The sequence below is a fragment of the Etheostoma cragini genome, chromosome 2, assembly GCF_013103735.1.
Source record: "Etheostoma cragini isolate CJK2018 chromosome 2, CSU_Ecrag_1.0, whole genome shotgun sequence".
NCBI classification, from domain to species: Eukaryota; Metazoa; Chordata; class Actinopteri; order Perciformes; family Percidae; genus Etheostoma; species Etheostoma cragini.
Genome location: NC_048408.1, coordinates 993,190 through 1,010,059, shown reverse-complemented (window position 1 = coordinate 1,010,059; position 16,870 = coordinate 993,190). Strand labels below are relative to the sequence as shown.

General features: G+C 44.1%; 1 protein-coding gene across 1 annotated transcript in view; it reads left to right on the top strand.

Annotated features, from left to right (window-relative positions):
* The window catches only part of LOC117957776 (glycine receptor subunit beta-like), a 49,325-nt gene that overhangs the window by 22,793 nt on the left and 9,662 nt on the right, over positions 1-16,870 (top strand). Inside the window, exons 4-5 of the mRNA XM_034893799.1 lie at positions 2,773-2,896; positions 11,578-11,684. Coding sequence (XP_034749690.1) covers positions 2,778-2,896; positions 11,578-11,684 — 226 coding nt within the window. The 5' untranslated portion in view covers positions 2,773-2,777. The remainder of the gene's footprint in view (positions 1-2,772; positions 2,897-11,577; positions 11,685-16,870) is intronic.

Sequence of the window (16,870 nt, the reverse complement as noted above, 5' to 3'; positions counted from 1 at the left end):
TGTATGATGTAAAAGCGCTTTGAGTAGTCGTTAAGACTAGAAAAGCGCTATATAAATACAGCACATTTACATTTACATCAATCAGACACAAAAATGCAAAATAATCATCTTTAGGCAATATATAGTTCATCCAATCAATAAAATAAATAAAAATTAATTTATTAATTACAAATTAGCTTACTTGAGAGACTTGTCACATCAAATTTGGATGGATACTGCATGTGTAAAACATACTGTATGTAACCTAAAAGAAAAACATCCACCTCTCCACAGCACAAACTAAAACTACCGCTACGTCTCCTCAGCTTAGAGGTTGAGTTGTTGAACGCTCACGTGTCCGTTTGTTTGGTCGACACAGAAGACGCCGCATAACGGAGCTGCTGTTTCGCACTTTTCCAAAAAGGTAACCATGCTTTCACTATGAGGCCGAGGGGGGGGGGGGGGGGGGGGGGGGGGGGGGTCCTCCTGGTCTTTGTTGCCTTGGCGACGTTTAAATCTGATGTCTTTGCTTTTCTACGACTATAAAGCTAACTTCTTTATATGTCTATGGGCTAACCTGTCCCGCTGCTGAAACAAGTGTGGTCACGTGACTGCACAACGACGTGTGATTGGTTAAGCACAGTCACGTGGTAGAGCCTTCAGCGGAAGTCTCTCTCTCTCTGTCAAAATAAAACATTAAAATGATACGTAAGCGGGGGTAAAAACAATGAAGCGTGGTAACAAGTAACGAGCTCATTGTAGCCTAATGTAGCGGAGTAAGAGTACAGTTTATTTTTCACTAATCTACTCAAGTAAAAGTAAAAGTATAGTGATTTAAAACTACTCCTAGAAGTACCATTTTTTCGAAAACGTACTCAAGTAACTGTAACGGAGTAAATGTAACTCGTTACTACCCACCTCTGCAATTAACCACCTGCTATGCCCTATTGACACACACCAATCTCCTATTGAACCCCCATCCACTGTTTTGCCAATCAACCACAGGGCACTGCTCCTTCCCCTGCCTCAGCGCTTCTTCTCCTCCTGTGGACAAACATCTAAGCAAAGGCTTCCCTCTACTCCCTGGATCCAATGCATACAGCCCGGGTCAAAGCATGTCTGCCTGCCCTGTGTCCCATCATGGTGGCTGTCATCAACTCTTGGAATCTAGCATAGTACCCACCCACTTCAAGACTGCCTCAGTCACCCTTCCCCCAAACCTGGCTTCCTCAAAAAGCCAGTGTGACAGGGCGCATGGCGACCGTCACGGTAGCGTTGCACTACTTGTACCTTCTGTGACTGAACACAGACTTTCAAAGACTCTGAGTATGTGATATGCTAGTTGATGTGACACGTGTTTTTTTTGTTACCTTTTGGTTGTTTAATTTACCCGTTACTACATCCATTTCCATTGCCTCACAATAATCACGTAGCTTTCTAGTGCGCACATTTAATAGCTGAAACTACAGTGATGAGCATGCATGCTACACTAAATACATTACTCCACGAATCTGTTAATCATCTCCATCCATTGTTCACCATTACATCTTATCTCACTAAACATTTCTTAGTAACAATAACCACACAACAATCAGTTCTTTGTTAACCTGACATCTGTTTATTTAACTTAAAGGTAATACAGTTATTCATACTAGCGTATATGTCATCTTACCAGCGTAAATACTATGAGCTTTTGTAACCTGTAGTAAGGGTAAGAAGGTTTCAATATATTTATATTTCTACATGTGTCACATTACGTAGACTAGTGTTTTGGCTTTTTTTAAAGCCTTCTGAATACTTCTTGCCTGAGCCACCCCTGTAGTGTTAGCGTGAATGGTTTGGTCCATTTCAGGAGTGTCCTGCCGGGCTATTTGAGAGGGAGGTTTGAGTTAGTCGAGGGGGCTGAAAGTAGACGGACCTAAGTCTGGAGAGAACTAATTTAATTGTAGTTTAAAGGCAATTTGTAAACAGCTGTATTTAGACTTAAGAGTCAAAAGACAAAAGTAAAATAACAAACTATTTCTTTTCTGGTTTTGAAAGTCTTTGATTTTTATTATTCTTTTTGATATTTTTGTATTTTGCCTTATGACCTTATTTGGGATAATTAAACCATCCCATCTTCATTCAAAACTCAACTGTTGACTCATCCTTCCTGGTACTCACCATTCAGCGACTTCTGGCAACATCTACCTACAACAGCCAAGTTTGGATCCGGAGGATGCAAACAACTACTGGCCAATCTCAAAGTAAAATCCTGGAAAAGGCAGTTGCCGTCGAAGTCCATCAGCATATGTCCAACCATGACCTCTATAAACACCATCAATCAGGATCGGATCGCATGGTACTGAGACTGCCCTCATCTAAATCAAAATGATCTACTTACCACTGCTGACTCTGGACACATCTGCATACTCATTCTTCTACATAGCTGCAGCCTTTGACACAATCACCTTGGTATTACTGCCACCACTCTCTCTTGGTTTTAGTCTTACCTCTCACACAAAAAGCGATTTGTCACAATTAGAAACTCCCACTCCGATCCTGCTCCGGCGGACCTCAAGGCTCTGTGCTTGGACCCATACTCTTTACCCATACTCATGCTCCCCCTTGGTAAGATAATCTGGCAACATGTTCTCAGTTTCCACTCCTACGCCAATGAAACACGGCTCCATGTCAACACCAAACCATCCACTTAGCCATCCAAAATTGTTTAATTGGCAACAGTTGACACACTTCTTGAATTATGTGTTTACAAGTACCATGTGTTACAGCCAGCTTTTAACTCTGTTTCAGGCACCATGGCTGCTGGATTGAGGCCGGTGATCTTGTTGCTGTTGCTGTCGCTGTTGTGTTGGGGCACAATGGGCAAAGAAGGAAAATCCAAGGGAAAGGCAGGCAAGCAAGTTGTCTGTCCATCGTAAGTTCATATGTTTTATCTCCAAGTTCATCTCAATACATTACCATAACTATCACCATTATCTTACCAAAGCTATAATGTCATTACTACTGATACTGAGAGCAAGGCAATGCAAGGATATTTTTAGTTGTTTTTAACTCAATTGTTTTTTTTTCATTGTATCTTGATGTTTTCTGCAGTATGCATAATCTTCCGGTTTAGACAAATACCGTTTTTCTGTTGTCTTGTTTGAAACACTCTGCAATTTGTCTTATTGGCTACTTATAATAATTATAATAGAACGGCTGCCACAATTGATCAATCAATAATTAAATTTCTCAATACGCGAATAATGGCTAAGCCTTAAACTTAAAGCCACTGAGGGGCTGCTATACAGACTTAAACGTACCGCTCAGTAGCTTCCTGTTGACATCACATACTCCAATAGTCATTGTTACGTTTTGATGGTCATTTATTGATCACAAAGTTCTTCATATGAACGTGCACGAATCCATGTGTCAATTAAGCTCCGTTGACAAACATTTCATCATCCACATGTTTAGCGATTTGATGCGTTCAAAAACCATTTGTGTTCCTCCAATTAACAGCTCCCCTGTTACTTGTTGAAAGGTTCCTACCTAAAGAGACATCACTCATAAGCACAATGGTGACACCAGTAGATAGCTTGTTTCCTACACCCAAAACAAAATGAAAATGGCTCTTACATACCGGCCCACTCTTCCAAGCGGCCAGGAGCACTGTGGTGCACAGGGCTCCATTATGAAAACAACATCTCCTGCTTTTAGATTTCTCTTTTTCTGATTCAATTTTTGCCTTTCCTGCAGCAAAGGTAGATATTCTTACATCATATATACAGATCATGTGATTCAAACAATCCAGGTGGCAATTGTTGTTGTCCTTTCATTAGGAGAATATGGTTGGGAATAAGTAGCTCAAGATCCTGTGGATCATCTGACAGCTTGGTGACAGGCCGATCCTTCAAAATGGCCTCAGCCTCACACATAACTGTACTGCCCATCATCTTCCAACATCTGCTGTTGAGGAACAGAACCGAGAGTTGTTCTTGTCATGCGGATTACATGCTCCCATAGGCCTGCGAGCCAAGTTGCTGCAACATTCCTCATCATTAACATCAGGCAGAATCCTCTCCTTTGGCAAATCTGCCACATTTTGCTCCAACATCCTGCTATTGTATATTCCACAGAAGGAAAGTTCTGTTATGATTTAGTAGGAAATATAGTATTTAAATAGGGAACCATCACCTTATCGTGGTGGTTTGATTTGCATATCCCTATGAACCTGAGGGCTGTTGTCTGGAGCTGTGTTCTCCTTGTAGGGTCTCCCATGGCAAAGTGGTTTCAGGTGAGGGACCAGACAAAGAATGGTTCATAAACCCCTATGAGTCATCGAGGAAGAGTTGAAGTTACCCTGCCCGGAGGAAGCCCGGGGCCCCATCAAAAGCCAGGCCCAGATGAAGGGCTCGTCAGTGAGTGCCTGGTGGCTGGTTTGACACAGAGCCCAGCCGGGTACAGCCCAAAAAGCGATGTTGCACCTCCCTCTCCGTCCCATTGGCCCACCACCTGTGGGAGGAACTGCTGGGGAAGGTGCTGGCCCTGGGGAGGTTTGTCTCCTCTGACTGTTGTTTATGCAAAGGCACCAAACAAAGGCTTGGAGTATTCTGCCTTCTTTAAGACCTTGAATGGAGTCCTTCATGGGGCTCCAGTGGGAGACTCCATAGTTCTGCTGGGGGACTTCAACACACATGTGGGCAATGATGGAGACACATGGTGAGGTGTGATTGGTAGGAACGACTTCCCGGATCTGTCTTGTATAGCATGTCTCTTCAAAATTAAGTGGAAGTTTGGGACAGTGCCTAAAGAGTGGAAGACCAGGGTGGTGGTTCCCCTCTTCAAAATGGGGGACCAGAGGGTGTGTGCCAATAACAGGGGTATCACACGTCTCAGCCTCCCTGGTAAAGTCTACTCCAAAGTGCTGGAAAGGAGGGTTCGGCCGAGGAACAATGTGGATTCCGTCCTGGTTGAGGAACAGCGGATCATATCTTTACTCTCGCAAGGATCCTGGGGGGAGCCTGGAAGTATGTCCAACCGGTCTACATTTGTTTTGTGGATCGGGTGGTTTGGGTAGCTGGTAATGATGTTTCCTGGGCGCCTCCCTAGGGAGGTGTTCCAGGCGCGTCCAGCTGGGAGGAGGCCTCTTTAAAGACCCAGGACTAGGTGTAGAGATTATATCTCTAACCTGGCCTGGGAACACATCGAGTTCCCCAAGTTGGAGCTGGTTAATGTGGATCAAGGTGCTGAAATGGAGGCAAGAAAGACTATTTTTGGAGGTCTGTCATCAGATATAAGACTGAAAACAACATAAAATCGTCAGAGTGGCACTAGGACTATGAATGCAGCAGGTTCAAAGAAACTGACCTTGGCAGGAAAAAAATGGTCTGTTTTGAAAGTGGAAACCAATAGTGTCAGCACATCAACATCAAGTGTGGCAGCTACAGGTGAGGGGTCGCAAACTCAGCCCTCACAGCACAGAATGAAAAGGTGGCTGCAAATACCCAGTAGTAGTGGTAATCTCAGGAATCCTGCAAGCATGCGAGGGGAACTCAGACCTGTAGGTTACTCCTGGTAAGTTTGAAAAATCCCACGACTCAAACAGATACATTTACACACCAGTTACAAAAAAATAAATACATTCAATTTCAGTACATATTACACACAATATGCTTCCTAAACCAACTGTTGTAATGTAATTTATTGTCAGAAAATGTAGAACCTGAGAAGTCCGGCGCAAGGAAGACCCAGGCCAACCCAAGGAGGAGGAGAGGGGGGACCCATGTGAGGCCAGGGAAGGGGAAAGTGTGCACACTGGATTCGCCGGGCCACGTGCCACTGCTGCTGAACCCCCAATGCACACCGGTCTGGTTTAAACGGTTTATTGCAAAAATGAAAAACTCAAAAATGGAAGCTGGGTGTAGAGACAGGCAGTCAGGGAAGTGAGTGGTGGTCTGCATGCAGATCGGAGACAACAGGACAAGGCTGGTGAAATATATTTTGCATTGTACTGTATAATTTACTGGATGGAAGCCCGAGGCAGTAGATCAATAGCACAGTTATAGGGGCGGTTAGGGGGCAAAGAAAGGGCTGCCTCTTTACTAAAAACTTCACATGTCATGATAACCAGGGGGCACTTTAGACACTTAGACAGATCAGGTAGAGAGACCTCAGCAGGAAGAGACGTTAAGAGCTCCACCTGAAGGAGGTAAAGCAGATTTCAGATAAAAGGAGGGACACAGTTAGCTCCAGCCCACAATTTTCCTGTCAGTTAAGAGATTAGTCTATATGCGGGTCATGTTGTTTAGGCCAGAGGTGCCCTAACATTAGTCGATTTTTTGAAAAGAAATGGTTTCTTGGTGATTGCCAGAGATGAACCAGGGTTAAAGTAGAGGATTACCTTGGCAAAGACTTCTTTATCCAAGGCTAACGCTGGGATGGGTCTCTCCAAGGGCTCTAGATTGCATCCCAAATGTATAAGTCTCTCTTTGTTTTATGTTTACACCATGTTGCTAGTTTATTGTGAAATTTGATCATTTTCATATATTTTCAATAGTTCATAAATCAGTGTTTTGACATGGCTGGCCGAGTGGCTCTATATCCATGGTATTGGAAAGGGGATTTAATTATTGTGTTTGTTTTTGCATGATCAACCCCCCCTCCCACACACACACACTCTGTTATCATAACAAATCGCACCCTGACAACCACTAGCTGTTAAATCCACGGATTGAGTCATAAAAATAAACCTTCTGATTAAAAGCGGACGGGTTGTGGGTGGGATCAAGTTTAATCTCTGCGGAAAACATTACTGAACAGACCAGAACAGCCGTTTAGTTTATGTATTTTATATTAACGTTTTATGTTCATGTAGGATTGGTGTTGCTGCTGGAGAAATCCAATATTTCCTGATTTGGCCACTTCATAAATAAAGAATTGAAAAAACAAAAAAATGGGGGACTTTAATTTAGAAAAATTAAATGAAACAGCCACTTTTGGGGATTCCGCTATGCAAGTCTAGGCTAATAAATAACAAAAGGACATGACATAAGAGCAGGAATGTTTGTATTGTACATTAAATTAGGCTTTATTACACTCAAGCTATCCCCTAGAGACAAATCAAGTTCATTCCAAGTCAACAATGTCTATTATACACAAGTGTTAGCCTACTGTAGTTGTAGTTGTTCTGTACTTATTGTAATTTAGCCCTAATTTACAATAAAGCCCACTTTTTTTGCCCCTGCACATAGGTAAAGTTGTTGACATTTAATGTAGAAATAAAACATTTGTACCTTTACCCTCTGGGGTCAGTTAACTATAAATTTGTCATGTATTTACTACAAATATTTACAGAAATGAAACTTGATGAGTAAGTTAAAACAGACATTGTAGTAGAATAAAATGTAGCATTATTATTGTTTTCTCTTACGTACACATTTTCTTATTCAAAAGATAGTTGCAAAATACCTGGTTGTGCATACAATCTTTAACATCATTCTTACACTTATCCTTCTATTTAATTTGTATCTTCAGTCATAGTCTGAATGATTAAATGGTGTAATGCTTTAAATAAATGCAATGAAGCAATGAATTTTGTCGGTCCACTTCTCCACTAGCTTGATCCCATTTTGGTGCCATCCTCACATGTCTGATTCCATTATTTTCAAAGTATTCCCTGAATAAGTCAGATTTCAACCATGGTCCATTGTCTGATTTGCAGGTAACAGGTAGTCCATGCCTGCTGAATACCGATCCAAGACTGTTGATGATTTTAGCTGTAGGTGGTCAGAACATCAACCTCATAAGTATTCAACTGTAATAATCTACTACTACAAGTATGTAGGGATTGGCTGGCAGTGGTCCTATCAAATCTATTGCAAGATCTTGCCGGGGACGGTCTGGTAGTGGTGTGGTGGGTCTGGTCTGGCTACAATTTGACATCCAAATCTCGGCTGCTTTATCCACGCCAGGCCACCAAACCTTGGTTCTAAGGTGTTGTTTGGTTTCCACTATTCCCAAGTGTCCTTCATGAACTATAGTTCAAGTGCTCGTGCATGTAGATTTTGCGGCAATATGAAAAATCCCCCTAGGACTATGTATCCTATACACACTTCATTTGCAATTGATGAATATGATTTGCAGTGTCCTTTTGTGATGGCCTTGTTTGCCTCCACTATTTCAGAGTCAGTAGCAGAGGCCTCGTCTACCTCTCGAGTAGTCAGTGACCTGGGTGTACCAACAAATCTCACATACTCATCTGATCTACAGTATGTTTTTTCTGGCATTCCCTAGAAGCCGTGAAAGCCGGTCTGCTATGTTCTGTTTGTGTGTGCTGTGTAATGTGTACTACTCTGAAGTCATAGTTGCAGTCTGAGGACCCATCAGTCTGACTGTATATGACTTCCAACGGCTTATGATCTGTAACTAGATCAAACTTCCTGCCAAACAAACATGAATGTAGCTTTGTCAGAGAGTACCTCCGCTCACACAGTCTGAAAGGACCAGGGACCATCTCTCCATGCTGGTCCGCATCTGCTATTACCTTGGTTTGTGCGTCCTTGTCAAAGTAGGCTAGGGTACTAGCTCTAGACAGTTCCTCATTTGAAGCTTGAAATGCTTTTTTCTGTTCTGGTCCAAAGTCAAATTGTGTGTCTTTTCTAGTCGGACGTCATGGTGGCTCTGCAAACTGTGACATGAACCTACTACTGTACCCAACAAGTCCAAGGAAGCTTCTCACCTCTGTGGCGTTCTCTGGTTTCAATGACTTCTCTTACTCTCTCTTCTGTTTGTCGGATTCCTTTCTCTCACAGAAGGCCCCCCATGAATATCAGTCTGTCCATGTTGAACTGACATTGTTCTGGATTCAGTGATAGTCCACATTCTGAGAGTCTCTTGTCATGTGTTTCCTGGTCTTCTGCATGTCACATCATCTGAGATGTTTTCCACACCCTCAATGCTAGCTAAAGCATTGGCTCTCTCATATTTGTTTTGCTTACTGGCTGATGATACACCAAATATCAGTCTCTTGAACTCATACTCCGTTGTGTACTGCAAATGTAGTTATCTCTCGCTGCTGGAGTGTGTTTTTGTCTGTAAAATTCTGATATCACCTATTTACCTTTAGTAATTTTCTGCTCTACATAGTCTGATGTACATTTAATCAGGATTGCATTGAGGTATCCGTTCTTGTGACATCCCTAGATTCTAGTTAGATACAGCCATGGTACTGCTTAGATTTGTTCAAATTGACAAAATCAGAGCATGCCAAAATCATCAGTGTCAAAAAACACCCTCGGACCCCAGAGGGATCAAACCTATCTTCCTTTTGAGCATTATGTCAGGAGGGCTAAGCATGTAAAGTGAAGTGCGGTCGGGAATGTCAATTTCTATAAATGAACTGACAGAAAACAAAAATTGTGAAATGTCTACTTACTTATAACACAAGTGTCACTCCTGCCGCCAAACAACCCTGCCGTGTATCGATAAATTGCTCTCTTTGCTCTGAATGTGGCCTAAAGCTGGTTTACTAATAGCTTAAATCACAATTTTTAGTCAGAAAATTGAGTTTGCACTGTGAATAAGTTTAGCCAACAAAACTACTTAGTTAGGATTAGAAAAGATTGTGGTTAAGGTTAAAATCAGCACATTTGTTAAAGTTACTTACATGACGAGACAAATTTCCTGAGTCACACAAAAATGTAATTTCTTTAAGCAGTTGTTCATTTTCATCCATTTTTTGAAATAATGACAATGTAACTCTTCAAAAGTCAGTTACTGGGCTCATAACAGATTGAATACACACAAGATGTTTTGTGGCACCACTCTCCCTGTCATACCCAGCTCCCACTCCTAGGTCATGTTTTCAGTTTTATTTCACATTCATCTTACTTTGCTCACTTCCTGTTTTATTTTGATACTCACTGGTGTTGACAAGATGGACCCTGAGAAGGTGCAAGAGATGTGGGTGTGCTAACTTCCATAGAAAAGTCCTAAGAAGCTGCAGTACTGTTGCTGCCCCTTTGAATGCTCCTAAGCTCAGGTTCCACTGGACCCCCCCGAAGGTGGATGCTTCACATGTGGGAGTGGGAGAGAACTAAGGGATGAAAAGTTACACCCCTGTAACTTGCTTTCGAGGAAGTTGTCAGCTGCAGAAAGAATTTATGACATTGGGAACATGGAGCTGTAGAGCTGGCCCTAAAGGAGTGGCGCCACAGGCTGGAGGGGCTGGAGCTGCTGTTGTGGATGGACCACAAGATCTTTGAATATCCACCAGGTGGACACTTGTTTCCAAGCATTTACCTTTTAACTTGTCTAGTCAAAAGCTGGAGAAGGGAATGTGCGGTTTGGTTCCTGGAATCCATCATCAATCTGGGTCAAGTACGCCCACAATACCCTACCTTGTGCGTCCACTGGCTTTAGCCCCTTCAAATAAGCCTATGGCTACAAGCCTCCCTTATTTTCTGTGCTGGAGAAGAAGATGGGGGTCCCATCAGCTGTTGCTCTGGTCCGCCGGTGTAGGCGCACTTGGATCCGCTAGATCTGAGAAGTTTGGCACATTACAAGAGGAAGGCTGACCAACATCGTGCCGAAGCACGACGTTATCAAGTGGGCTGGCTACACGAAATCTCCTACTACACATAGAGAATGGTACCGGCCTACACGGTCAAAAAGTTGCTGTCTGTTGCTACATCGGAAGAGGGTGTGGCCGGCAATATCTGGTCAACTGGGATAGATATGTACCAGAGGAGAGGTCATGGGTTTTGGCCCGAAATATCCTGGACCCTAACCTCAGTCGGGAGTTTCACAAGCCCACCCAAATGGGCCTTGGGCGTCAGGACTTGGTTCTAGAGGTGGGGGTACTGTCATGCCCAGCTTCCGCTGCCTAGCTCCCACTCATGTTTTCTGTCACATTCATTGTACTATGCTCACTTCCTGTTTTATTTTGATAGTCACTAAGTGTGTCTACCTACACAGCCCTAATGTCTCACACCTGACTCTAATTGTCTTCCCTCCTCCCTCATGTGAATATATTCACTCCCTTGCATTTTTCTTTTCTGCCAGTTCGACTTATACCTTCGAGTTTAGTGTTCCAACTTTTTTTCTCTGTGAGCTTGTGTTTTTTGACGTGACTCTGAGTTTGGCATTTTTTGGATAACGTCACCTGATTTACTTTTTGTCTACTGCCTGTCAGAGTTTTTGGAGACTGTTGCATGTTTTGTGAATAGAAACTTTCCTCTAGCTTGTGAGATTGCAGCCTCGTGTCAACAATTAGCGCTGCTAGGCTACCGACCGCCATGTGATTGCTGAGCACAGCAAAATACAGCAGTTATTATAAGGGGGGTAAAAATGATCATGTTTTCTTTTTATACCACCCACACCCCCCATAAATAACTAAATGATTATCAAACCCGTTTAGTAAAAGTCATTAATTACTATGTGAAGGGGTTTTATAATTACAGTTTCATGCATGTTAACATGCGTGTAACACGGTGGTTCAGGTGTTAAATAATGATTTAATTCTGGCTCCGTTCCATTTCCCAGATTTCCCAGAAGATAACAGTATTTTGGATTATTGTTAATAATTGTTGGTAATGGTTTCCTTTCCTTTAACAGCCAATTGACCCCAGAAGATTTGGCCGATGTTCCAGCAAACGCCACCTCCAACATCTTGAACCGTCTGATGGCCAGCTATGACGCAAGAATAAGGCCTAACTTTCAAGGTAATAAACAAACACTACACAGGTATGTGATGACGTACACTGTGGCCACACATTACCAACTAGTACATTTATGTGTTATATATTTTCCATTAAGGGATGGGTTCAATGTTTTTTAAATCTCGGCACATTACTGAATTTAGCAAAGCTCAGTTGCTAAATTCAACTGTTAACGTCATTTTTAACCAAAATGAAAAAAACTAATCAGATCCAGGGGGACTCTCTAACTTGATCAACAGCAGACAGTTATGATGTTTAGCACACACACTGTACAGCATAAATTAAATAAAGAAAATCCTCTGATTCAGGCCTGATGCGAAGCTTGGGAGTAGGGTAATCCAAAACATATCTGCCTTACTATCTGCCTAACAAAATATAACATTCAGAACCTGGGGTATGGATCCTGGTCAGCCCTTATGAAGACATGGGAAAGGGATCTGGATATACACTGGATGATGAGGAATGGGACAGAATATGTGAGACTGTCCAGACTCTTTAGACATGGATTGACACATTAAATTGTTGGAAATGTAAGACAGAGGACGGCCAAGTACTTCATGGTCCTGTGATAAGGTCAAGGAATCGTGGAGGGGGATACGTGATATCCTATGTCAGATTGCAGGGACCCAGATTCCATTCAGCCCAAGATTATATGTTCTTGGAGATAGGTCCATCCTAAACAAGATGGATAAACACATTAGACGCTGGGTCCGGACTAATTTAGCCAATGTTCAGCTAATGTTAGCCAAAAAGATTATTTAAGAGGATGGAAGACTGAAGCGATGTCAGATCAAAAGTGGCGAGATGGCTATGAAGGGCTGCATTTGAAAAGATGTCATATAAATGGTTTGCAATGTTGAATGGCTATTCTAGAAAATGGGGTAAAGTTCTTTCTCGAGGGCTCCTAAGAAGCCATGAACTGTAGAGGTGTTATGGTTGGGGTCCAGCTGGCCGTGAGTTTTTATTTTGTGTAATTTTCTGTTGGCCTGTCCTGTTTCCCTGCTGTGTTTGGTTTCTGCCTCTCTCCTACCAAAGCCAGCTGACTGCGCACACCTGCATGTCATCAGTAATCAACTGCTCCCGCTGCTCACGCCTGCCTGTCAACAACCATCTCCAACAGTATGGCTTTGTCTCAAATCGCACACTTACGTTAGTGCACTTACAGACAGTACACTTGGTGCACCGCGTACGGACTTGCATAGCGCATGGATTTCGACAGAGGAGTGTGGTCTCAAATTGCACACTGCCATGGGCACCTACCGGAAAGGACAATCACATTTCCTCCCTTCTTCCGTAAAATTATTAATTTCACCAAGAGTTAAAATAATGATCAGGAGGGTGTTTTATTGACCTGTGCGGGGTCTTCGTAGGGGGATCGTGGCATTGTGTTCTGTCGATTTCTGCATTCTGGCCGCCAGGTCGGGTTGGAACCACCCGGCTGTCTCGTTTCTGGTGGGGCTCAGTGAGCAGATGAAGGATCTCTTAGCCACAAGAGACAAGCCGGAGAGCTGGGACAGCCTTATCAATTGCGTTATCGACCTAGATAATCTGGTAGGAGGTGACACTTCCTCTGCGAGCGGTGATTCTGGTGCGGATAAAAAAAATGTTGTCATCGAAGTGACCCGCCAGCTCTCCATCCCTCACATTCCCTTTACGTCACTAGCCTTGACGGCCAGTGCCTCACCACTGTCACTCACTGCACTCCCACTTCAGCTCTTCACATCCGGTAAACACCACAAGTCGATATCCTTCCACCTCATCTCACCCATTGTTCTCGGTCTCCCCTGGATCGTTATACATAACCCCAATGTGGACTGGGCGCGGGGGAAATTTAGGAATTTGAGTACTGCCTCTCATTCCTCCTGTCTGTTGTGTGCTCAAGCCCCCAGTAGCCCCCTGTACAATGAGTGTCACCTGACTCCCCGGACCTGTCTCTGGTTTCCACAGAGTAACATAACCCCACCTTGGTTTTATCTTTGAGAGTGGGCTGCCCATTCCCACTTCAGTAAAGCAATAGAAAAGTTTTTTAGGCTTTGCAAACTGATGCCATCGGTTCATCCGCAATTACAGCTCTTTGGCCACCCCTCTCACCTGTCTCACCTCCCCTTCGGTTTCCTTCATCTGGTCTCCAGAAGCCCCTGCTGCCTTCTCTCTTCTCAAATCCAGGTTCACCTCTGCCCCTGTTCTCACCAACCCTGACCCATCCCTTCAGTTTAGGGTGGAGGTGGACGCCTCGGATTCGGGCCGGGGGGCCACCCTGTCCCAGCGCTCCCCCTCGGACCAGAAACTCCACCCTTGTGCTTTTTCCCGACGCCTTACCCCCAATGAACGTAACTACAGCGTGGGAGACCGGGAGCTGCTAGCCGTCAAACTAGCTTGGGAGGAGTGGAGGCACTGGTTGGAGTGCTCCCAACAGCCCTTCCTAGTCTGGACAGATCAAAAGAACCTCTTACAGTATGCATCCACACCGCTCAGAGACTCAACTCCTGCCAGGCTAGATGGGCCTTGTTCTTCAACCGGTTCCATTTCACCCTGTCTCGCCCCGGATCCCGCAAGACCAAGCCCAACGAGCTATCTCATCTCCACTCCTCCAATGACCCGGAGAACCATCCAGACTTTATCCTTCCCCGTTCCTGCCTCGTCGCCTCCCTGGCCTGGGAAATAGAGTCTGCTGTCCGTTGTGCCCAGTCCACAAACCCCAACCCACGTTCTGGTCCCACTAATCGCCTCCAGGTCCTTCCTTGCAGCCACTCCCAGGTCCTTCAGTGGGCGCGCGCCTCTAAACTCAGCTGCCCCCCCGGCATGGCCAGAACCCTGTTCCTGTTCTGCCACTGCGGAGAACGACTGCCGGGAATTTGTTGCAGCTTGCCATCAAATGCCCATTGGTCTGCTCCGCCCCCATCCGGACCCCGGTCGCTATGGTCCTACATCGTCCTGGACTTCGTTACTTGTCTGCCCAACTCCCAATGCAACACCGTTATACTCACCGTGGTGGATCGGTTCTCCAAATCCGCCCACTTCATTCCTCTGCCCAAGCTCCCCACATCCATGGAAACAGTGAAACTTCTGTTTCACCATGTTTTTTTGTCTCCACGGGATCCCCCAGAACATTGTCTCCAAACGGGGAGCCTAGTTTGCGTTGCAGGTCTGGAAATCCTTCTACTGTCAGCCTTTCCCTCCGCCGTCAGGCTTAGGCTCCCGTCTCATCTCAAAAGCCGGTCTCCACCAGTCCTCTTTCCGTCCCAGTGGAAGCTACACCTTCTCTGCGCATCATCGACGGCCACCTGGCCTACATGGTACGCCGCCCCCTGGATGTGCAAGGTAAAGGTCAGGGTTACCGGTACCTGGTAGAGTGGGAGAGAGGAGAGATAGTGGGGTTCCGCCACCCAGATTCTGGACAAGACCCTACTGGTAGACTTTTACAGGGCCCTCCCGGACAAACGGCGTTCCGCCTGGGGGGAGGGGGTGCTGCTGTTACGGTTGGGGTCCGGCTGGCGGTGAGATTTTGTTTTGTTTACTATTTTTCTGAATTTTCTGTTGGCCTGTCCTGTTTCCCTGCTGTGTTTTCTCCCGCTCTCCTGCGGAAGCCAGCTGACTGCGCACACCTGCCTTTCATCCACCATCTCCAACAGTCTATCTACCCCGGCTCTCCATCCACTCTTCACTTGATCGTTGCTTCGGTTATGCTATACTATCCTCATGCCCATTCCTCAGGTCAGCTGGCTTCACCTCTTGGTCCTCCTCCTACGGCGCCCCGCTTCCATCAGCCTCCATCTCCGCTCCCCGTGCTCGTGTCTCCTCTTCGGCTTAAGCTCCCGGTTCTTCCACGCTTCACCTCCCGAGTCTCTTCCTCGGCTCCCAGTTGCCATATATCCTCATTTCCCGAGTTCCCTCAGACTCTTGTCCTCTGCGTCACGGTCCCTGGCATCCACCTTCCCACTCCCCTTTTCCCTTTGTTCCCTAAATAAATCCTTTTTTCTGAGCCGTGCATTTGAGTCCTCCTGTGCTCCCATAACAGGAGGGGTGTGTACTATGGGCTTACTGTTTTATCACATAGACATATGTTTATTTGGTTTACAGTTGTTTACTTTGTTATTTTTTGTATTGAAAAGTAAGGTTATTATGTTATCTTGTCTTATTTTTTGTCTGTGTAAGTGGTGGCAAGTTCTAGCAAGAGGAGATGTGTCCCTGTTTTGTATGCTGTTTTAAAAATAAAATAATAATAAATAAGAGCAACAACATGTGTGGGACCCTGGTTTAGACATATGAGTCCAATCTGCAGCTTTTAACAATCTTTCAGCTTGTAAAGCATAGTCCAGGGAACTCTGAGAGTCGACTTGCAGGACATCTGATAAATCTTCCGGGTTTTCATGTTGAAAACAATCAATAGGAGCCAATAGCGTGAGATGGATTAGCTATAAAGTACCTAGGAATCCATTCACTTTGCTAAGGAATGCTAACAAAATACTCACATGGAAGAATCCACAGAGCTGATATTGAGTGTTGGGCAAGTAACTTTTAAAAAGTAATTAGATTTGTATTGATCCCAGTAAAATGGGAATTTACAGTGTTGCAGCAGTAAAATCAGTTAAATAGCACAGAATATAAATATAAATGAAATACTAGGATACAATATACAAGAAATAATAATAGGATAAAATACAAGAAGTAATGTTTGAATAAATACAAGTTGATAATACAAAAATGAGCAACTGCTTAAATAGTGTGATATAATGTAAATAAAACAATTGTGAAGGTTGCACTTAGTGCAGTATTGTGATGTCTCAGAGTCTTATAGCACCCAGTGATGATTGATGATGTTACAGTTTCATTGCCAAATTATTTATAACGTCGTTGTTTCCATCTCTCCTGATAGCATAATGAAGTGTGCACTGCTTGCAAGCGCTATCTTCACTGTTTCATGGCCTGATTCACAAAAGATATTAATGCTAATGCTATTACAAACAAACATGTAATGTTTTAATCTGATTGCATGTGGTAAAGTATAAATGTTGCCTTTGAGGAAATACCACAGTAGACAGAACAATGGCAGAAAGGAAAAGAAACATTCAAATGTTTTTCAGACTGCTAGGCACAGGTCCTCGCGACTAACAAATCCCAACTGTTATCCAGCAGTCATTACAAGCTGCAGACTCTGACAGGTGTTTCACAATTTCTTCAAAGAAAAA